General features: G+C 58.9%; 1 protein-coding gene across 13 annotated transcripts; it reads right to left on the bottom strand.

Moving 5' to 3' along the window:
- Nucleotides 1-86: 86 nt before the first annotated feature.
- On the bottom strand, nt 87-19889 carry TRPV2 (transient receptor potential cation channel subfamily V member 2). Of its 13 annotated transcripts, XM_082603313.1 has the most exons (18): nt 19649-19889; nt 18006-18242; nt 15918-16051; nt 13805-14098; nt 12897-13195; nt 11212-11385; nt 10659-10814; nt 10020-10115; nt 9155-9225; nt 8523-8688; nt 8325-8391; nt 7906-8231; nt 6869-6996; nt 5963-6096; nt 1851-4567; nt 1360-1438; nt 884-966; nt 87-652 (listed from the first exon to the last, which is right to left on the bottom strand). In XM_082603313.1, exons 2-15 carry the CDS (start codon nt 18203-18205, stop codon nt 4473-4475), a joined length of 2340 nt encoding a protein of 779 aa, XP_082459439.1. In that variant the 5' UTR covers nt 18206-18242; nt 19649-19889; the 3' UTR covers nt 87-652; nt 884-966; nt 1360-1438; nt 1851-4472. The 13 variants fall into 13 exon arrangements, with proteins under 13 accessions (XP_082459439.1, XP_082459433.1, XP_082459434.1 ...); XM_082603307.1 differs by adding an exon at nt 18779-19348 and having other exon boundaries at nt 87-1438; XM_082603308.1 differs by having other exon boundaries at nt 884-1438.
- Nucleotides 19890-21820: the final 1931 nt, after the last annotated feature.

Raw genomic sequence — 21820 nt, 5'->3', positions numbered from 1 at the left:
GACAAGTACTAATACCTGGACTGCTAACATTTGTCAGCAGTGATCAAACTGGACTTTTTCTTCAAATACACATTTGTAAGAACCAATACCAAAGACCATACTTTTATTACATTGTTTATGGTTAACTGCATGGAGATACAAATTTCAGAAAGCTTCCAGTTCAAAAACCTCAGGCTGGGCTTCCCTGGTGGCGCAGTGGTTGAGAGTCCGCCTGCCGAGGCAGGGGACATGGGTTCGTGCCCCGGTCCGGGCTGGGCCCGTGAGCCATGGCCGCTGAGCCTGCGCGTCTGGAGCCTGTGCTCCGCAACGGGAGAGGCCACAGCAGTGAGAGGCCCACGTACCGCAAAAACAAACAAAAAACCTCAGGCTCTCACCCAAGAACACATTTATACAATATTTAAAAGTACAAAAGTTCCTTTTGGTTAAGGGACGATACAGGAAAACTCATGAATTTAGTGACACCAGAAGTGCCAGTCCACGCGGTCCCAGAAAATCCATTTCTTGGCTCCCTCATCGGTAAGAATGTCCCTCTGCCACTCAGCACAGGGTGAGTGTTTCTACACCAAATGTGGGAGGCCTAGGTTTTCAGGGCCCACGTTGATGGCCGCCCCTGGTCCTTAGGACTTCAAATTCTGCCCCGCCACAGCACAGCCTGCAAGGAAACCAAGTATCAGTTAATCTTACTTTATACTCCAAGAACAGTCATTCACAGCCTAAAAGGTATCTTCAGAAAACCGTAGGCTCACCACCACACAATCTGCCGGTAATTCCAGCTTTTTTAGGTGATTTCATCATTTGATAGCCTTTTCTGCAAATCCATTTCAACAAAACTAGCTGCTTATCCATCCTCCCGTGGGGGTGGTCACTGCAGACCTAATCTTACCTCTTCTTGGGCTGGGGTGCTGCCGCCACTGCCGCCCACTTTAGAGCTCTGCTGCGCCGATCCCACTCTTCAGTGCTCAAAACCTGGCGGGATGAATGAGGCACCCATGGACAGACAGCAGATGCCAAAGGCAACTGGAGGCAGTTCCCAGTGTCTTAACCTCCGTTCAGTCACGTTGTTTCTGCAAACAGACCTCAGGCTGTCCATTTTCAGAGAAGATAAGCAGTTTGCTCAGGACTGTACAGCCATGACCTCAAAGGAACTCCTGGGCTCACTCTGCAGTCTGGTCCAGACATCACGAACCAAAATCATTCTCCGATATTTTCTCAATAATGCTCAAGGGCTGCACCGACACGAGGTATTAGGTCAGCCGGAGGACACTGCCAATATTTGGTCCAGTGGCAACTTCACATGAATCAACTCAAGAGCTAGGCCTCCTCAACCACAAACTTCTCCAGAGCCCAAAGCTAGCTTACCTCGGAGCAGGCCAATGCTCGGGCTCCCATACCCAGCTGTTGGTGATCACGCGCTGGCCACCCTTCACTAACTTGCAACCTGGGTGAAGAGAGATTATGGGTCGCAGTCCAGACCAGCTTACTCCTGAGCACCAGCTACTGGTGAGGACGCGTGACTGCAGTCAGCCAGGAACTGGTATCGTCAGTTATCGCTTCTGACGGCACTTCCTATTAGTGATTTCATCAGAGCAGCCAAGCACCTCACCACAGTACCGCCCCAGAGACCTGGGCTTCGGCTAAAACCGCCTTAAGGCATCCGTTTCTGAATACAGATGCGGTTTAGACGTAACTTGGGGCCGCAACCTCCTAACCGTTGCAGTTATGCAACGAGGCAGCGCATAATTACGTCAAATGCATGAAAGCGACAACAGGGATAAGACACCACGCAGTTATCAGTGCATTTAAGGTTGCAAGACCGACACGGCTAAGTTACAATACGTATTAATCCTTACCCAGACTGGCTCTTAACCTCGGGTAGGGATGTTGCTCCCGTCTTCAAAATCGAGTGTGTCTGCCCTCTGAAACAATTAGGGCGTGCATTTAGGGCAGACTCTGGCAGCTACAGTAACGTAAAGCATCAGGTGTCAGCGACTGAGATCGGATGGGCGTAGAAATCATCAGTCCTCGTGTCTGACGGCACTTGCTACGGAATCATCAGGATAGCCGAGCAAGCCTCCCTTGCGGCCCCACTACGAACGTCGTTCCGCGCCCTAGGGTGCAGGCAGCCCCTCTTACCTAGTTCTCTCGGGGGGTGCTCACTCCCAGCGGCGAGCCCGGGGTCAGGGGTCCCGAGACGGCAGCTGCCCGGCCGGATTAAGACGCACGCGGTCCTCGGGCCTCGGCCCCCAAACTCGGACACAAGGCCACGGCGCCCGCCCTAAGGCCCGCGTGGAAGCAGCCGCCCGCCGCCCTCCAATTAGGCTCCCTGAGGACATCGTTCGAGAAATTAGAAAAGGTCTGGGGCTTCCCTGGTGGCGCAGTGGTTTAGAGTCCGCCTGCTCATGCAGGGGACACGGGTTCGTGCCCCAGTCTGGGAGGATCCCACATGCCGCGGAGCGGCTGGGCCCGTGAGACATGGCCGCTGAGCCTGTGCGTCCGGAGCGTGTGCTCCGCAACGGGAGAGGCCACAGCGGTGAGAGGCCCGCGTACCGCAAAAAAAAAAAATAAAAAAAAAATAAAAAAGAAAAGCTCTGGCTCCCTCGCCCTTGCGGCCCGCGGACCGGCCTAGACAAACTCACCACCAGCCGCCCGACACCTAGAGTGGAAAGGCCCCACGACAGCCGTCCCAGCCTCTTAAGCAGTCGGAACATTCCACCCCTCACAGAAGGGATGGGGATTATGGCAAAAGACTCACGGAACTTCCAGCCCGTTTAATGGTGCAGGCCCCGCCCCCGGACTCCCCCCTCCTGCAGAGCCCATGGTCTCTTCCGAGGCCGTGGAATTCTGGGTCACAGGGGCACAGCTAGCCCCAGCGCGCGTGCGCAGGTCCAGTGCGCGCCAGCCGTTTGGAGGCTTTCCCGCCGACCCGCCGACCCGCAGCCGGGTGGTCCCGAGCGAAGAGTCCGCCGTCGTGAGCTTCCGGTTGCTCCTCTGGAAGGTGGAGCGACCGAGGCCACAGACGGCGGTTCTGCGCATCACATGCGATCACGCCCTTGAAACCCTGCAGAGCCTGGGCGCGCAGCAAGTGTGCACACACCGTAGCTGCTTCTGGCCCTGGGGGGCGGTGCCGTCCGCTCTCCCTGCACGAGCCTCTCCAGCCCCCTGCGCTCCGACCCCCCTCCTCAGTCTCTTTCCTCCGTCCCCTCTCCCTCGGGACTCCTCCAGCTGTGGCCCGTCTCACCAGCGGCGAAACCTCCCTCCGTCCCAGCGTGGGAACAGGCTCGGCTCTTGCCACTTAAAAAACATTCAACCCGTGCACGCGCGTCTTACGAACACACATTACCCTAAGGGTGAAAACTGGAAAGGCGGTAGTGAGACCTAGGTTTTTGAGCTGGTTTTAGAAATAAGCGTATTATTTTAATGGAGAGAGAGGAGGCTTCTAGGGAGAGCCAAGCCACACACGAGGTCTACCATCCTGCGTGAAGGATATACTGCAGGTGCCAAGGAGAGCAGGAGGCGTCTGCAACACCGCGGAGGGCTGGGGGTGCCAGCTAGGCCCCCGTCGGCGCCGGGAGCCTCTCAAGCCTTCAGAGACGGGGGTAACTTGTTGCCCTTGTGTCTCAGGAAGGTCCCTCTGGCTTGGAAGGGTGGGAACTGCGCAGGAAGCCAGCGGGGAGAGGAGGCAATAATCCACAGCCTGAACTAAGTAAGCCCAGGAGTGCAAAGGCTTTGAGAGACGTCCTGGGGTGGCTTTAAGGGGTGTCTGGAGGCTGTGGGAGAGGAAGGACAGGCGGCTGTGCTTGCTGGTGTCCACCACCTCGCGTCTGTGGTGACAGCAGGCACAGCGCCTCGGCTAGCTGCCTGCACCCCGAAGAGGGCAGCTGGGGGGCGGTAGGTGAGGGTCCCTGTGCCCAGGAGAGGGCAGGAGCAGCCTGGCCCCAGACACAGACGTGAGCTCAGAGAGACATGCAGACGCCGACCAGCTCAGGGGCCCAGTACATTTTTTTTAAAATTCTTTTTTATTTTATTTTTGGCTGCGTTGGTCTTTGCTGCAGTGCGCGGGCTTTTCTCTAGTTGCATTGAGCGGGGCCTACTCTTCGTTGCGGTGCGTGGACTTCTCATTGCGGTGGCTTCTCTTGTTGCGGAGCACGGGCTCTAGGCACGTGGGCTTCAATAGTTGCGGCACGTGGGCTCTAGAGACCGTTGTGGCGCACGGTCTTAGTTGCTCCGCGGCATGTGGGGTCTTCCCAGACCAGGGCTCGAACCCGTGTCCCCTGCATCGGCAGGCGGATTCTTAACCACTGCGCCACCAGGGAAGTCCTGGAGCCCAGTACCTTTACTCAACTAATGTTTCCAGGAGAGTTAGCCACAAGAAATTACTTATTTATGTTTGCCACCAAAGTCCCTTGAGGTCCCAGAGCCAGTAGGTGGGGCTGGAAACATTCTGTGCTCTGTCCTCCCGGCCCCCTGCTGCATCAGTGGGACTCAAGGAGCTGGAGGGGCACATGGTCTTCCTCCACGGCACTGTCCTGGCTGGATTGGGAGGCCAGGGCTGGTTTCTTCAGGGTGCCTGTGAATGGGATGAAGGGAGTGTCCCCAGGACGCAGGCACCAGGGAAACAGGAGGGAGCCACAGCCATGAAACCACATCATGCCAGGGGACAGCAGCCTCGGGGTCCCTAGCAGTCCCTCTCCTGCCTCCCTGCTTCTGCAAGCATCTCTTGAACCCCTGCCAGGTGCCAGTCAGGGACCTCCTCCCAGGAGCTGAAAGTCCCTGCAGGTGACTGGCCTTTGTGTTCGAAACCAGAACAGCCGAGATGATGTGCTGAGGAGCCAGAGGGAGGGGAGCGTCAGGTGCTCAGAGGAGAGAGGAGACACCCCCCCCCCCCCGCCACCGGTGGGGAAGGTGGAGAAGGGACGCCCCCCCGGAGGATGGACGGGCACTTACAGAGACAAGAGCCCAGGAAAGGAAGGGACGATGAGCACTGTGGAGGGACCGGCCGGCACATGGAGGGAGGTGCGGGGAGGGGGCTGGACAACGGCTCTGGGCCTTGACCCCGGGGGGGAGGGGTGCGGCCTGCCAGGGAGTGGGAGGCGGTGTGTGGTGCGGCTGTGTGTAGTTTTCATCTACGTAGGAGGGATTGGAGTAGGACGAGCCTGGACGTAAAGCCTTGTGTGGGGTCCGGGTGCCAGCTGAGCAGCCCCCCCGTGGTGCAGACGTGGGAGAGGTGAGGCACAGGGCAGAGGGGCCACCGGAGGTCCCCAGGACACTCAGCGCCAGGGGGAGGGGGAGGGGGAGGGACCCGCAAGGCCTCCTGCCTGGGCCAGGAGGGGCGGCCGATGTACAGGGCAGCCCAAGGCTGTTCCTGTTGGGGGTGTCCAGCTGGAGGCGGCGACAGGTGGGTGGGTCGGGGTGGCTTGGGGCAAGATGAGGGACAAGGGCGCTTTCTGAGTCTTGCAGGGATGGGACGGCAGGACTCGGAGGAAGGGCGACACAGAGACGCGCAGGAAAGCTGTCGCTTCGTGAGGGCCGCGGTCAGGGACCCAGGAGCCCGGGCGGCCGGAGGAGACCACGTACAGGGTGTCGGGTGGCCACGGCAAGTGAAGGGGTGGGAAAGAGCACGAGAAAGGAGAGGAGGGGGGCCGAAGACTGGAGGTGGGCGCCTGCCGGCCATGGAGGGGGCCAGCGCCACCCTAGAATGGAGGGGACGCGGGCCTGACGGGGACAAAGGCGGAGGAAGTGGCCTCTCAGCGGTGTGGCGGCAGCGAGGCTGCCCTGTCGGGGCGGAGCCACAGGGCTGGGGGGCCTCCCTAACTTGTCCCCCTGCTGGCCGCTCTGCCCGGAGGGGAGGGTGCCCAAGAGCCGGTTTCCCAGGCGACGGGGTGGGGGGGGAAGCGCCGCTTTAAGGGGAAAATCCTTTACACACGCGCACACACACACACACACACACTCCACAGCTACTCACCAGGGCCGCCTGGCCCCGAGGGCTCCTCGCGCACCGTGGGCAGCGTCTGCTCCCACGCAGCCCAGTTCACCTCCTCTACCCTGCGGGCCACAGGGCAGCTGTGAGGCTCCGGGAGGCCGAGGCGGCAGCGTGCTCTGCCCCAGGAGAGGGGCCCCCGAGGGGTGCACACCAGGGCTGTGAGGAGGACGGGGCTTCTCTCCGCAGGACGCTGGGCCACCCAGCAGCCCCCGCGAGCCCCATCCTCTCGGCTCTCAGACTGACTGCCGACCCGGCCTGGCGCCCACCAAGGGGAACAGGCGTCTGTCCCCTCTGGCTGTTCACGGCGACCTGGGTTGCCCCCAGCATCCAGAGCGGAGTTGAGATCAGCTGGATCTGTGTGTTCCCAAGTTCTGGGGCCCTTTCACAGCTACTCCATGTGGCTAAGACCCACCGCCCTTGCTTAGCTGCTACCTCAGGAAAGTGTGTTGCTGGCCGTGCACTTGTCACCAGGTTCCCGCCCCCATGGGAGCGTCTGCTCTCCGTGGAAGGGTTGTAGCCTCCGTGGTCAGGACGGGGGCGTTGGGAGGGCAGAGCAGACCAGGCGGGGCAAGCTTAGCATGCTCTAACCCGAGGATGCCTCTGGCTTCTTGGCCTCCTAAATGTGCCCCATTTCAGGCCAGAAGGAGTCGGTCAGGGACCACTGGGGAGGGACCTCCAGTTTCAGTCAGTGGGACAGGAAGGTGACCAGACAGGAAGAGCAGGCAGTGGAGCCCGGGCCTATGAGATGCAGCATCACTGACCTCGCCTGTCCAGGGCGGAGTCCCCTGGTGCTCCGAGGCCCTGCCTTTCCCACCAGACCTGACTCCTAGCCGCTGTCGCCTGGTTTTCAGCAAGGTCCCCAGGCCGCCCCCCAGCCTCTCCACTCACCTGAAGCACCAGCGCTCGTCGGGGCGACCATCTGGCCTGATGCCAACTGTCAGCCTCACACCTGCCCGCTGCTTCTTCCTCCTGCACCACCAGTAGCCGTTCTCCATCTCCAGGACAGAGATGGCTTTCTGGGGACAAAGGATGCATCAGACAGAGTGGCCAGCACTTTACAGTAGAAGTCAGCATCTGCTAAGCGCGTGGATTTGAATCCAGCCCCAAGGTTTGAGTACCTATGTGGTGTCAGGCCCTGCATCCCTCTGAGTCTCTTTCCCACTTACAGACTGAGGCCAATATGCCTTGGGTGGCTGCTGGGAAGTCAGCATGTGACGAGCGCCCTACAGTTCCTTGCAATTGCATCGTTACAGGTTCTAGAATTCCACCAGGTACGGAACGTCACATGTGCCTGCTGCTACCGCGCAAGCGAGCTGGGGGCGGGGGGCGGGGGGCGGGCACAGAACTTTGCAGGTGAGGCTCAGAGAAGATAAGGGGCTTGCCCAAGGTCAATGGTGAATTGGTCACACAGTCCAGCCCCCCGGGGCGAGGTTCTCCCTGCACCAACTGCCTAGGCCCACCCCCGACCCTCCCCAGTCAAGAAGCAGCTCTTGCTTCCACGGCAGGCAGGTGTCACATGAGCTCCCGGCTACCCGAGCCCCTGCTCCCAAAGCTCCTGCAGCCTGGGCCAGCTGCAGGATTGCGCATCCCGCCTGCCTCGTCCACCAAGCCAGCCCCACGGAACAAGCGACGAACACAGAAGGGGGCTGTATGAGGGCGGGCTCTCCGTCTTGTTCTCCGCCGGGTCTTTAGAGCCTAGAACTGTGCCTAGCCCTGCACTAGGCTCTCAGGAAGCACTTAGTCCTAATGATGATGGTGACTAACACGCTGAGCACCTACTGTGCGCCAGGCGCCGCCCTCGGCCTTACTGGAGCCTCACGTCAGCCCTGCGCGGGAAGGCGTGGACGAGGGGGGTCCCTGTGAGGGGCGGACCCACTCCTGCCGGGCCCAGGACACTGGAGGGGACGGGGCACGTCGCTGGGCACCTGCAGCTTCCAGATGCTCCAGCTGTCGCTGGCGACGCTGTTGACAGTCTCGCTCATGAGCGCGATGAGCATGTTGAGCAGCAGGACGTAGGTGAGCAGCACGTAGGCCAGGAGCAGCAGCAGCACCGCCCCGCGGAAGCGCAGCTGGGCCTGCAGGGCCAGCTCACCCATGCCGATGGTGAACTTGAACAGCTCCAGGGAGGCGTCCAGGACGCCCTCGTACGGGGCCGTGCTGCCCTCCTTGTCCCCCTTTCCCACCACCTCCGTGGTGTTGGAGCCCGCAGGGGCCCCGGGGGCCTCGGCCTCCCGGCTCAGGCTCACCAGTGCTGAGGAGATAGGCAGGGGGTCCTCAGCCTGGGGAGACCAGCGGGCAGCCTCGAGGGGGGGTGAGGAGTGGGTGGGGGACGGGGGGCCTTTACCTACAGCGAAGCCGAAAAGGAAGACCAAGTAGACCAGGAGGAAGCGGAGCAGGTCCCGCAGGATGACCTAGAAGGCACGAGCCGGTGGGGGGTTCAGCTTGGGGGAGGCACCTGCCCGCTGGGCCCACAAGGAGCCCCCCGGGGTGTGGTGTCCAACCCTGCCCAGTCTGGCTGCACGGGGCCACCCCTGCCTCTCACCTTCTGGATCATGACACTGTAGATGCCCGTGTGCTGCAGGCCGCGCGTGTAGTACAGCAAGTTCAGCCAGCCCAGCGCCAGTGAGCACACGAGCAGGGGCAGGTACCACTCGATGGCCAGGAAGCGCAGCACCTGGGACAGCACGGTGAGCAGCGCCTGGACCAGGCTGCATGGAGGCAGGGCGGGGTCAGCTTGCAGGCCTCCTGTGGCCAGCGCTGACCCCCGCTGCCTCTCCCTCCACGGGCTCAGAGATGAGAAGCTCCGCCTCTGTGTGGGACTGGATCCAAGCATCCTGACCTCCACCTCGGGCAAGGCGTTCAACCCCCGTGGACCTCAGTCCCCTCCCCCGTACAATGGGGGTAACAGTAATAACGCCCGGCTCGGAGAGTGTCGGTGAGGATTCAGGGAGACACGTGTGTAAAGACTTCAGGCTCCACTGGTGCGGAGCGAGGGCTCGGTCGATGTGACTGTCATGCTCAGGACCCGGAACAGACAGCAGCCCGACTCTGGAGTCTGGCCTGTGAGCTGCTCCCAGCCTCCTGGAGCTCCCTGGCCCAGGGTCCTCACCCCCAAAGCCCGCCTGGTGCCCCCTCCCAGGCAGGAGACGGGAGGAGGAGTGAGGTCACACGTACAAGAGGATTTCAAAGTAGCTGTCCATGAACGAGATCCAGATGAACAGACGGCGCCTCCAGAAGTACCACAGCTGCGGGGGAAGGAGGAGGACAGGCCGTGACACCTGCTCTCCAGGCCACAAGCAGCCCCGCTGCCCTCAGGGCCGCCAGCCGGCCTGCTTGTAAAAGTCTCGCCAGGACCACCTCAGGGGCTCGGGCGGCAGCTTTGAATTTTGGGGGTGCTCATGAGTCCTGCTGGTAGCTGAGAAAGTTTGGACCCTGTTTCCAAAAAGTGCAGACACCCAGACAATGCCAGGGGTCTCCTGTCTCCCTGTGGATCCAGGTGGAGGACTCACACTCCACATGGTGAAAGAGGTTCCTTTCCCTCCCCCTCCCTGGCCTCACAGGGACCACCGGGTGCTCCAGCCAACCTGGCCTTGGTGCCTAAGTCCTGCCCACTCTCAAAGACTCACTCAAGAGTCTCAGTGCCACGGCCCAGCCTGTCTCCTGCAAGCTGGCAGCATCTTGCCCTGAAGAGGCCGTGCTGGAGGCACGCCACCCTTCTGTGCTCCCCAAGTGAGGAATGAGCCAGGGACCTGGGGTCGGGGGCTTCCAGCTCCATTCCCAGGGGAGCAGAGCTGGCACCGCCAAGGAATCACAGGAGATGTCTGCTGCCCCGTGGGCACCCCAGAAAGCACAGCAGGGAGCGTACCGAGCCCAAAAGGCAAGGCCAGAACCCTCGGCCCTCAGCTGCCCTGAGGCTGGCCAGGATGGGACCAGGCGTGGGATTCAGCTTCCCATAAATGAAGGCACTGTCGTGAGCTCACTCTCAGGCTTCTTGTAGCAGAATTCCAGGTTTGGGGTGGGGGATGGGAGGAACCCTCACCTGGCCCATGAGGATGTTGGCCCCCACGACCAGCAACAGGATGTGGCCCAGCAGCAGCATGGAGTTCCCAGCAGTCACTTCCAGCGGGAGTAAGTCCTGCACGAAGACACACTCGGGTCGGGCCTGGGCACCCCCCCCACAGCAGCTTCCCGCTGAGAGCGAGGCTGGGGGCCCATTCCTCATGAGAGCTATGGGGAGGCCCCCCGAGCAGCAGAGAGAACATGGGCTCTGGAGCCAGACTCCCTGGGTTCAGAACCCAACTCCACCACTCACAGCCTGTGTGACCCTGGGTAGGTTCCTTAAACTCTCTGTGCCTTCCTTCCCTCAACTGTAAACTGGCGATGATAAGAGTTCATCATCTCAGAGGGTTGTGAAATTAGCTAAATACATTAACACGCGTCGTCAATCACTTGAATACTTTCTCACGTGTGCTGCACACTCAGTAAGTACTATTATTATTGTTGTTACTACTGTGTTGTTACTTCCATATCATGACCAGCTATGTAAGCGCCGTGGGCACACCACCAAGCAGTCAGGCCTCCAGTCAGCATTTGCAGGGCGGGGCTGTAATCCCTGCCCCATCTTCTGCCAGGACTGTTTCCAGGAGGCCTCCCCAGGATGTGCCCCTCCCTGCCTTGCCTTGTCCAGGGCAGGCTGGTGGTAGGTGACAGCGGTGAAGATGGACACGTAGGTCAAGTAACACAGGAAGTTGAAGAGGAACCTGGGGATGAGCAGATTCCACTTCGCCTGCAGCAGTTTGTTCAGCGGCTCCAAAACCACCATCCGGTGCCGGTGCTGGGATGGGAAGGCGAGAGCCAGAGGCGCATTCAGCAAGTACATGTGGAGGCAGCAGGGGAGAGCGCAGAGGGTGCGGAGCCCCGAACGACCCCTCCCCGCCGGCCGCCACCCCACCCTCATGGCTGTGGAGTGACCAGTCCAGAGCAGGTGCTGGTCAACAGAGAGGCCCCCAGTGGTAGCCACCGGGACCCCCGTGTGACCCCCGTGTCAGGTGGGACCGGCCCGTGTGGAGCGAGTGTGTGCCCGGCGGCCGGGTTCGCACGTGCAGCCACACCCCGACTGCTCAGTTAAAGGGCAGGGGTGGTCCTGCAGGCAGCCCCGAACTGTGGACCTTGCAGGGAGCTCTGCCAGGCCCCCTACGCACACCCCCGCCCTCGGGGTGAAGCAGGCTCACCGGGCTTTGGCAATGAAAGGCGATGATCTCCAGCACTGAGTTCTCCTCCCAGCTGTCCACAGAGGCCAGGTCATACAGCGACACCCGCACAGGCCCGTAGGACCACTCCGTGAACTTGCGGGAAAGGGACTGGCACGGCCCCAGGAACTCCCGCTGCAGGATGTGTCTGAGAATCTACAGGGCAGGCACGTGAGCTTGGCGTGCACAGAGCTGCCCACCGCCCAGACACGCGAACACGCCCTGCACCCACGGGTCCTTGCGCATATGAACTCTTACACAGGTCCACGCACACTCAGCCACCGTGTAGACACTCCCACCCACCCGCCTATGCCAGCCTGCCTCTTCCTTCCGCACTCCTGCCCCAATGCCTCTTTCCTGGACACTCATGTGGCCGAGGGACCCCCAATCCAAGGGTCCTTAAGGCCCCATGAGATCAGAGGCTACCAGCTACACACGTGTGTGCACGTTTGTGGCCAGAGTCTAGAGCTTTCAACAGACTAGAAGCCACCCCTAACCCGGACAGGTCCAGAAGTCTTACAAATGAGGAATGGTGGGGAGGCTTCCCAGATTGGGGGGCGGCTTCCATAAGCCACACAGCCATGCCTCTAGACAGCAAAGAGAGGTACCCACACCCCAGGGACCTTGGAGGGCAGGAAAAAAACACAAAACTTCCGCTTATGTTTATTTTTATCTTAACCTTTAAAAATACCTGTGTTCTAAGCATTGGGCCCTGTGTCAGCTGTGTGGGTTGTAAGCTCCCCTAATAATAAGGACCAGACAACAGGAAAGTCGTTTGGGAAAAAAGTAAAGCTGGATCATGCATTTTTTTTTTTTTTTTTTTTTTTTTTTTTTGCCGAGCGGCTCTTAGTTCCCCAACCAGGGATTGAACCTGGGCCCTCGGCAATGAAAGCAAAGAGTCCTAACCATTGGACCACTAGGGAAGTCCCTCGTGCTTACTCTTTATAAGAGTAACCTATAACTTTCAGATAAATCAAAGTTATAGGCATTAAAAATCAAACTGCAAAAGAAAAGTCTGGAAGCAAATATGGATATGGAGTATACACACTCACGTGCACACATATGCACACGCACACACAAAGTTTTAAAACCTTGTAGAAGGAATTAAGCAATAGCAAAACCAAGGAAACGATAATAACACTTGGATACATAAAAATGTAAAAATTCTGTGTCGCAAAAAATGCCATAAAATTTTTTTTAATATTGAACTGGGAGAAAAATTTGCAATTGTTATAGTAAACAATATGATGATATGTTCGTTATCAAGAACACTTAGCCATCAATACGAAGAAAACCTGAGAACAAAGAACATGAGAAGACTGTCTCCTAATCAAGAGACCCAAGTGACTTAAAAAAACAATCCCTGAGAGTTCCCTGGTGGTCCAGTGTTTAGGATTTGGTGCTTTCACTGCCGTGGCCTGGGTTGAATCCCTGATCAGGGAGCTAAGATCCTGTAAGCTGCACAGCCAAAAGAAAATAAATAACTAAAATCCCTGTTGTAAAATGTAATATATTCATTCTGTAGCTCATATATAATTTATCAACAAACACACACACAGGAGAGGTGCATGCTGAAACTGTCCTGAGCTAGACACCACCCCAGGCTCTTTCTGCAGAAATCCTGGTTGAGTCCTGCTGCTTCCTGGAAAGGGGGGCTGGCCACTCACCTCAATTTTGCCCTCCTTGGCAGTCAGCTTCAGAGGCGTGAGGCCCTGCAGGTTGGGGATGTCCTCGAGCCGCACCGTGGGGCAGAGGCGGGCCCCCGCCTGGAGCAGCCCATCGTACATGCGGGTCACCAGCTCCGTGTTCTCGGCCGAGTTGTCTGCGATCATCACCAAGGCGTGCAGGGCCGTGTTGCCCAGCGAGTCGGCGGCCTGCAGGCTGGCGGGCTGGTGCGGGTTTTCCAGGAGATAGGTCACCACATCCCACTGCTTGGTGCAGGCGGCCAGAGAGAGGGGCATCTCGCCTGGGGGCCGAGGGGACAGCTTGAGCCTCGGGCCTCCCAGCGTCCACCCGCCTGCTTCTCACGCTCCCTGGACCTCCTTGAGGCGGGTCAGGCGCCCACAGGAGAGGATGCGCACTGCCTTGGGGTCCCGGGCCCACCCAGGCCAGTGCAGTGAGCGGAGAAGTCCCCGGGCCCTGCATCCTCCTAGGAGCCCCAGTCAAGGTGACTCTGTCCAGCTGTGACCCAAGGGAGAGGGGCCCAAAGCTTTTCACCATCTAAGGGAGCAGAACGGTAGCCTGCCAACCAGTGTTCCCGCTCCCCGCCTCTTTCTCTTTGCTTTGCCGGGGCCCAGACACCCCTTCCACCAGGCCCCGTCTGGTCTAGTCTCCTCACACACCAGTTCTACACCCCTGTTCCCCTGCCCTGGTCTGAGCTCATGTGTGGTGAGCTTCCTTGGCCAGACAAGGATACAACACCTCTTAAGACAAACTGCTTTTGCAGGCGGCCTAGCTATTAGAAGCATGAGCCTCAGGGTCAGACAGATCTGGGTTTAAGGGTCACATTAACCCTGTGACCTTGGGCGAGGCCTTACCCCCTCTGCAGCTCAATTTATCCAAGAAGCTTCCTCACCGAAGTAAAAGCAGGTCTCTTGGCTCTTCTTCTGGAAGAACTGGCCACAGGCCCGGGCATGCACGTTGGCCCCATTCTCCATCAGGAGCTTCACACACGGCAGGCTCCTCTTCTCGATGGCAATGTGCAGGGCGCTGTGGCCTTTGTAGTACTCATCTGTGCACTGGGCGTTGACCAGAGGCCGAGGATTGCCCGAGTCCCGGTCAATCTGCAGCAGTGGCTCAATGCAGGCGTTGGTCCCGTCCCGAAGGTTCAGCACGGCCTTCATCAGGCATGTCTTCCCCGTGGAGCCCTCTGTGGGAGGAGGGAGAGGGCACCGCAGTGCTCAGGCCACCCACCCGCCTGTACAGTGAGCCCATGCCCCAAAGCACCCCGGCCGGCTGGAGGGAGCCCAGCCATGCTGCAGGGAGTTAAGACTCCAGCCAACAGGTGTTAGAATACCAACAGGTATGACTACAGTTTCTGCCCTAGAAATTAAGTTTCTAAGACAGTTCGTCGTGTGTGCAACAGTGTCTACATGAGAACATTTGGAGCAGTATTTCTTTTTTTTTTTCATTTATTTATTTATGGCTGCATTGGGTCTTCGTTGCTGTGCGCGGGCTTTCTCTAGTTGCGGTGAGCAAGGGCTACTCTTCGTTGTGGTGCACGGGCTTCTCGTCGCGGTGGCTTCTCTTGTTGCAGAGCTCAGGCTCTAGGAGCACGGGCTTCAGTAGTTGTGGCTCGTGGGCTCTAGAGCGCAGGCTCAGTAGTGGTGGCGCATGGGCTTAGTTGCTCCGCGGCATGTGGGATCTTCCCGGACCAGGGCTCGAACCCGTGTCCCTGCATTGGCAGGTGGATTCTTAACCACTGCGCCACCAGGGAAGCCCTGGAGCAGTATTTCTTAAGTGGCTCTACCACTTAATGACTCTGTCTCCTCTGGGCAAGTCACTTGGCCTCCTGTTTATTTATTTATAACTTTGGCTGCACTGGGGCTTCGCTGCTGCGCGTGGGCTTTCTCTAGTTGTGGTGAGCAGGGGCTACTCTTCGTTGTGGTGTGTGCGCTTCTTATTGCGGTGGCTTCTCTCGTTGCGGAGCATGGGCTCTAGGCATGCGGGCTTCAGTAGTTGTGGCGTGCAGGCTCAGTTGTGGCTCATGGGCTCTAGAGCACAGGCTCAGTAGTTGTGGCCCACTGTACCAGGGATTGAACCTGTGTCCCCTGCATTGGCAGGCAGATTCTTAACCACTGCGCCACCAGGAAAGCCCCTTGGCCTCTCTTAACCTCAGTTTTCCTCACTGTAAAATGGGACCATTCCAGGGTTATTGTAAGGATCACGTGGAATCATATACAAAATTCTTAGCCCACAGAGGGCCTGGCACACAGTGTATTGAGGCCGAAAACTACACACAACCTAAATGACCACCAGTAAGGGGTTAGTTAAGTAAATTGTGGTAAATGTACAGGATGGGAAACTCTGCAGGTTATTACAGTGACTGAGTTAGAGGCCTGTGTACTGAAATGGACTAAGTTGGGGGAAAGCCCATTACAAGCACATCATTATGTATTTACATCAATGGCATGACCCCATTTATGTAAATATATGCCTAATGTATTTAAACAGTTTGAAAATATGTACCCCAAATCATTATCAGGTGTCCAGGATGACAGACTGTTTTTACCCTCAGCTTTATTCATTTCATTACTATTTGAACCTTCTAGAAGGCACACATGTTCTTTTCCTAATCAGATATCCCCAAACAATACAGATATTTAGATTTGGGGCAAAGAATGCTCTGAGATGGATAAAGTGTAAGGTACGTGTATTAGATCTCAGCGATGCTGTTACTGAAAAAGAGAGAGAGACAGGGAAAGGCTGCATTGAGGAAGGCTGTGACTATCCCTCCATTCGGCCACTGAAACGGCTGAGGGCGGCAGAGGCAGGCTGGGAGCCGGTGGGGTGAGTGCAAGAGGGAACGGCCGTCCTCCGCTCTGTCAGCAGGGCGCCTGCAGTCGTCCTGGCAGGAGGGCTGCTAGAACTCTGCCCCTCCTCGCCCCTCAGCTCCTGTGGCCAACACCCAGCCGGCAGCCTGGTCTCAGCACAGCACACGGCGGCTCTGGCCCGAGCAGCAGGCCTACCTGTGTACTCCGAGTCCGTGAGGTACTTGCTGGTCCGGCGCAGGTACTCTGGTAGCCCCACCAGATCCTCAGGGACCCCCCGGGCCACCACGCTGAAGAGCCGGTCACGGTCGAAGCGGTTCAGGTCTGGCTGGCTGTGGGGATGTGGTTTGTGACTGACGCTGCAGGAGAGCCCTGGGCCCCCAGAAAGTCCCGCTTCCCAGGGAGCCTTTTCTGGAGCCCAGGAGCCCCTTTTGAGAGCCTCTATGCACCCAGGCAGACCAAGGAGACCGCAAGTGCTCAGACCCCCGGAGGAGGGGCCTGTCTGGGGCACCGGACCACGTGTCCTGACTGCAGGCATCTCCTGTCATTCGCTAGGTGCCCCGCCGCTTGCAACAGCCTCATTGTCCATTTCAGCACAGGAGCTCGTCATGGCTCTTGAGCTGGGCTCTGGGTCGGGGCGGGGCTACCGGAGGTGCCCACAGACTGTTGGGGGCCGTACGTGCCTCTGGCCTCACCAAGAAAATCAAGAAAAGCCCCACGTCCTCTCCAAAACCATCTATGGACGAACAATGGAGTACCAGCCCCTTTGGCCCTCACTTCTGCCCTGCGTGAGTAATCTCTATTTTCTCCATCAGACAAACAAGGAGGTAGAGTAACTTTCCCAAAGTCACATGGTGCAGAGCTCACGGGGTCTGGGGTGCTGGCTGTTCAGCTAACTCTACACCCCGACTCCCAACCCCAGAGAGACTCCAGGCTGGACAGACGGAGGATTCTCAGAGACGTGGGGTCCAGAGCGGACACCAGACACTCACAGAATTTTCCTGAGAAGCCACACCTCTGGGAAAGGCCCCGGGAGGGGCTGGTAGCCCTTCTGAATCCAGCGTGTGTGGGCATCCCCGCCTGGGCTCACCCCTGGGGCTCCTGGTACCAAGACCAGGACAAGAAAGGGGGGACTATTTGATGTTTTGGGGACCCTCTGGTCTGCCATGGAATGGATCAACCAAGAAAGGGTTGGGGGCTCTAATGAGTGGGGGGATTATTGGGATCAGTCATGTTTTAAGCCATGATCACGTGATTGATAGGGCAGGAAGCTGCCTGGCCAGACGCAGCATCATCCGTCCAGCAGACCATGCGGCCATGACGTGACCAAGAGGTCACTGCGGCTGACTGGGGAGTCCCGTGGGCAGTCCAGCCGGGGGAAGTGGCTATTTGGACAAAGCACTTCCTGTCACAGGGAGGCATCACGGTCCTGGTATAGGGAGGCCCCACGGGAGCACAGATTGAAGCACCAAAGGGCATCGAGGGGCCGGTTCTGCCTCGGGCAGGTGACCCCACTCCCAGAAGCCTTGCAAGCATCCTCTCCTGCCCTGGTCTGAACCTGACCTCGGTCCTGCAGCACAAACAGGACAGGCGGCTCTGGGCTGGGAGGCCGAGGCTGGGGGCTGAGTCCCAGGCATGAGCAGGGAGGGAGGGGCTTCCCTGGCAGAGAGCTGCCTGGCCCATGCAGGTTCTCCAGCCTCGTATGTCAGACCTCACACTGTGGGGATCCAGGTGCACCCTTCCCCCACACCCACAGGACTGGAGGTGGCGCTCCCACAGTGGCTCCCACAGTCTGAATTAGAAGACATCACGGGAAAGTCACAGTGAAGGTGGCTCCGAGCAGAAGGCCACCGTCCTCAATCCCAAGAGTCCACGACCCCAGGGCAACAGGTCCAGCCTTGGAGCAGGGCCTGGGAACCCCCGGGACATTTCCAGATGTCCTTGATTCTCTTGGACTGGAGCGTGGATCTTGCTAGCACCCCCCGCAGGGACTGTGGCTGGGAAGGGGACGGCACCAACAAGGGACATGCCAGGAGGTGAAAGAGTATGTCCCTACAAGAAGAACACAACCCCAGGAGACAGAAGGCCAAGAATGGGGAAGGTTCTGGAAGGAGCAATCCCAGAGAGCAGAGCAGGGTTCAGCCTGTCGGGCCCAGGAGCCATCAGAGCCAGACCCAGGACCCCCAAGGCTGTGGCACAGGGGCACTGGGGCTGGGCTAGGCAACCCAGTCTGACTCTGCTGGCGGTGAGGCCCCCGGGCTCCCCCGGCGCCGCTTGCTGCCTCACCTGGCACCTGCCCCCTTTCGGAAGCCGAGGTTCACTTTGATCTGAGGCGAGAAGTTCCGGTCCTCGCCCTGGAATGGTGACTCCATGGGGGGCGGCCCAGCACCACCGCCCAGTTTTCCTTTATCCACCTGGGCACCATCTTCCTGGCCTCCATCTGTCGTCTCGAGCCTGAAAGCGGGCGGGCTGGAGGGCGAGGCCATCCTAAGGGGAGGAGGCTGCTCCTTCTGGCTGGAACCTCTGTGGGAACAGAGATGTCAGAGGCATCTGCTTCTCCCAGTAGGAGTGGGGGCAGGAGGGCTGGCTGAAGCCCGGGCCCAGAGAGGTTTAGAAGCTGGGTAACAAGCAGACCAGCCGCCAGCCGGGAGCTCAGCCCAGCAGGAGCGGGGAGGGGAGCAAGGAGGGAGGACCAGGATCTGCTGGAGGAACAGGGGCCACAGCTGTCCCTGACCTTCCCTCTGGGACTTCCTGATCCCTGAGAGGCCACAGCCCCTGGTCCGAAAACATCTGTGTTAACAGCACACCCCTTTCTCTACACAACATCTTGCCCAGTGGCCAATATTTACATCAAAAAAAAAAATGCAGTTTTGGGTGGGGCAGGTCACTCAACCTCCCACACAGGGGGTGTGGGGTGCTCTGGGGAAATCGTTAGAAAACCCCTGGCCTATCAAACCCCTCATTTTGCTGCCAGGAGGACTAGGGCTCAGAAAGGGGAAGTGACTTTCCCAAGGTCCCAAGCTGCTGGCAGAGCCTAGTCTGAAACCACCGCGGCCTACCGTGACGTTCCTCTTCAGTTCTCAAAACCTTTCAGGGCCCGTCTGTACTTGCAGTCTCTGAGGAGTGCCACCTCTGTGTGCCTTAGGGTCTCTAGGGGCTTCACAGCAGGAGGGAGACGCCTCGCTGGTGCCCAAGCCCCCTCTCCCAGCAGCTCCCTGGCAGGCCCGAGGCCAGGCGGGGGAGCTCAGCTCACCCTCCCAGGAGAGCTGAAACCACAGCCGCCAGCGCTCGCCAGGGCGGGGCCCCAGGGCGGGGAGGGGGAAGCCCCGGGGGGGCCCCCCCAGTGGGTGGGCAGAAAGAAGGAAACTGAGTCCAGAGCTGGGGAGGGGGGAGACAGCTGGGCTGGCGGGGAGGAGAAGGGGGCAGGGAGCAGAGCGGAGCTTGGGGAAGGGAAGCGGAGGGTGGGAGGGTCAGGGCCTGGACCATCTTCTGCGCAGCTTCAGCCCCCGGGGGGGGGGGCGGGGGGCCGGCGGGGGGCATCTTCCCACAGCAGCAGGAGAGGCCAGGGCCTGTCGACTGTCTCACCATGCAGTTTCGACCCAGCGTCTTTCTGCCCACCCTGGGGCGTCCTTCCCGGGCCACACGCCATTTAGCCTGGCTGATGTCCCCAGCCCCTCACCATTCTGCCTCCCAGCCCACTGCTCCCAAGTCTCCGCAGCAACAGCTGTCTGCCCAGCCGCTGGACCCCCGGACCCTCCATCCTCCCGGCCGGGGAGGAAGGATCTGGTAGGCCAGGTGAAGAGAGCCGGAGCCCCTCGAAGACCCTGGCTCAGGGCTGGGGGAGCCCACCCGGGCTTCCCGGCCGCCACCCTTCACCGTCAGGATTCGGGGCCCGGGCCCCTGGGAAGCCCGCATCATCCCTGACTCACCGGCTCGGCGGAGGCTGCGCGCGGCGCGTCCGGGCGGGCGGCGGAGCTGCCGAGGAAGTGCGGCCCGGAGGGGCGCGGGCTGGCTGGGAGCCCCGCGAGCCGGCTGGGTCCGTCGGCGTTCCGCACGCTCAGCCCATCGGCCCTCCCGCCTGGCCGCAGCGGTGTCAGCTCTCCCCCGGCAGGACCCGCTGGCCGGGAGACTGATCCTCCGGACCATGGGCCACACCCTCTCTGGGGAGACACGCCCCTCCTCCCACCCGCCCTCACCCCACTGCCTGCCGCTGAGGCCCCCAGATGCGGGGGGGCAGTCAGAGGCAACCCTTGGGTGCGGGGCCCTGCCTCGGGGGAAGCTGGCGTGTCGCGTGGGGCGGGGAGGGGACTCGCCCCACTGCACGGACATCCACCTCTCCCCTTCCCCTCCACTTGCCCCCCAGCGGCCATGTGGCTCAGCGTGGGAACTGGTTGACCCGTCGCAGGGCAGGGAGAGCTGATGTGGACGCCCTCCGGAGAGGAGAGACTCAGCCCAGCACCTCCCCCTGGAAATGCACCCCGCCCACCCGACCTTTCGGGACCTTCCCCCAGCCCCCCAGCCCCCCAGCCAGTGGCCCTGACGGCCGCTGCCTTCCTTCTCTGAGCTAAAGGCGCTTCCAGCACCAGCCAGTAGGGGCGGACAGGAGCCCGACCTGTGCTTCGAAATTAGACCTTTCCACACCAGCCCTGGTCCAGACTCATCGCTGGGGCTTGGGGACGCAGCCACCATCCAAGTAAGTATCCAGCCCTAGGTCACCTCCCTCTCCCTCATTCCTAAAATCCAAGCCGTCAGGAACCCCACACCCGGCAAACCTACCAATTTGTCTCTATCTCTGCCTGATCCAAGCAACTATCATCCCTGCTGGGGAGACCACAGCTGCCTTCAAGCTGGTCTCCCTGCTTCACTCCTGTCCCCAACACCCCCATAATCGATTCTACTTACAGCAACGAGAGTGGTCGTTCAAAAATGAAAACCAGATCACCTAACTCCCCTCCCCCCAACTGGTGGCTTCCCTCGACACTTGGAGTAAAAGGCAAAGTCCATACCAAGCCGGTGCAGTCTGGATGCCCTTCTCCACACTCCACCTTCATCTCTGATTGAAGGTACACACTACACTCCAGTGTAAACACCTGTGCTGTCCAATGTAAGGTCGCCAGCCACAGTGGCTATTTAAATTTAAGTCAGTTACAATAAAATTAAATCAAACACTCAGTTCTACAGTCACATTAGCCACATTTCAAATGCTCATAGTCACATGTGGTGAGTGGCTGCCACATTAGAAAGCACAGAGATAGAACTGTGCCATCATAGCAGAGAATTCTATTGCACAGTCCTGCTCTGGACATTCTGAACACTTTTCAGTCTCTCCAGATGCCATGCTCTTTTCTGTTGCCTCCAAGCCTCCAAGACTTTGCACAAGCTGTTGCAACTGCCAGGAACACACACATACACACACACACAAACACACACTGCCTTGCTCTAGCCAATTCCTACCTCTCTGTTTAAACATCACTTCCTCTGTCCTAGACCCCACTATGTGTTCCATGACACTTTGCATTTCTCTGATCATAACTCATTGTCCAGTATTGTTAACATTTACTTAATCATCTGGCTTCATCTTTTTTTTATAAATTTATTTACTTATTTATTTTTGGCTGCATTGGGTCTTCATTGCTGCATGTGGGCTTCTCATTGTGGTGGCTTCTCTTGTTGCGGAGCACGGGGTTCTAGGTGCACGGGAGTCAGTAGTTGTGGCTCGCGGGCTCTAGAGCACAGGCTCAGTAGTTGTGGCGCACAGGCTTAGCTGCTCCACAGCGTTTGGGATCTTCCTGGACCAGGGCTCGAACCCATGTCCCCTGCATTGGGAGGCGGGTTCTTAACCACTGCGCCACCAGGGAAGACCTGGTTTTACCTTTAACAATAACAGATGCCTTGTGAGCAGTCACTACGTGCCAGACGCTGTGCTAAGTGCTTTACGTGCAACTCTTAGAGCAACCTTATTTCACAGATGAGGAAACTGAGGCTGGGAAAGAGTAGATACCCTGTCCAAGGCCATGTGGCTGCGAGGTGACAAAGCAAGGATTCAAATCCAAAGCCACACCTTTATCCACCAAGCTCTCCAAGAGGTGAGATCTTGCTTT

This window comes from Mesoplodon mirus (assembly GCF_964341445.2).
Source record: "Mesoplodon mirus genome assembly, chromosome: 18".
NCBI classification, from domain to species: Eukaryota; Metazoa; Chordata; class Mammalia; order Artiodactyla; family Ziphiidae; genus Mesoplodon; species Mesoplodon mirus.
The sequence above is the reverse complement of the archived record's forward strand: the minus strand, read 5'-3'. Positions and strand labels throughout refer to the sequence as shown.

Bases quoted from the DNA above. Each gene is read 5' to 3' on its own strand.
- TRPV2 (XM_082603307.1), bottom strand. From the start codon at position 18,205: ATGGCCTCGCCCTCCAGCCCGCCCGCTTTCAGGCTCGAGACGACAGAT. The intron at 13,196-13,804 runs GTGAGGAAGCTT...CTCGGCCCCCAG, and splicing joins AGAGACCTGCTTTTACTTCG to GCGAGATGCCCCTCTCTCTG. The intron at 9,226-10,019 runs GTGAGGGTTCCT...CTTCCCCCGCAG, and splicing joins CCAACATCCTCATGGGCCAG to CTGTGGTACTTCTGGAGGCG.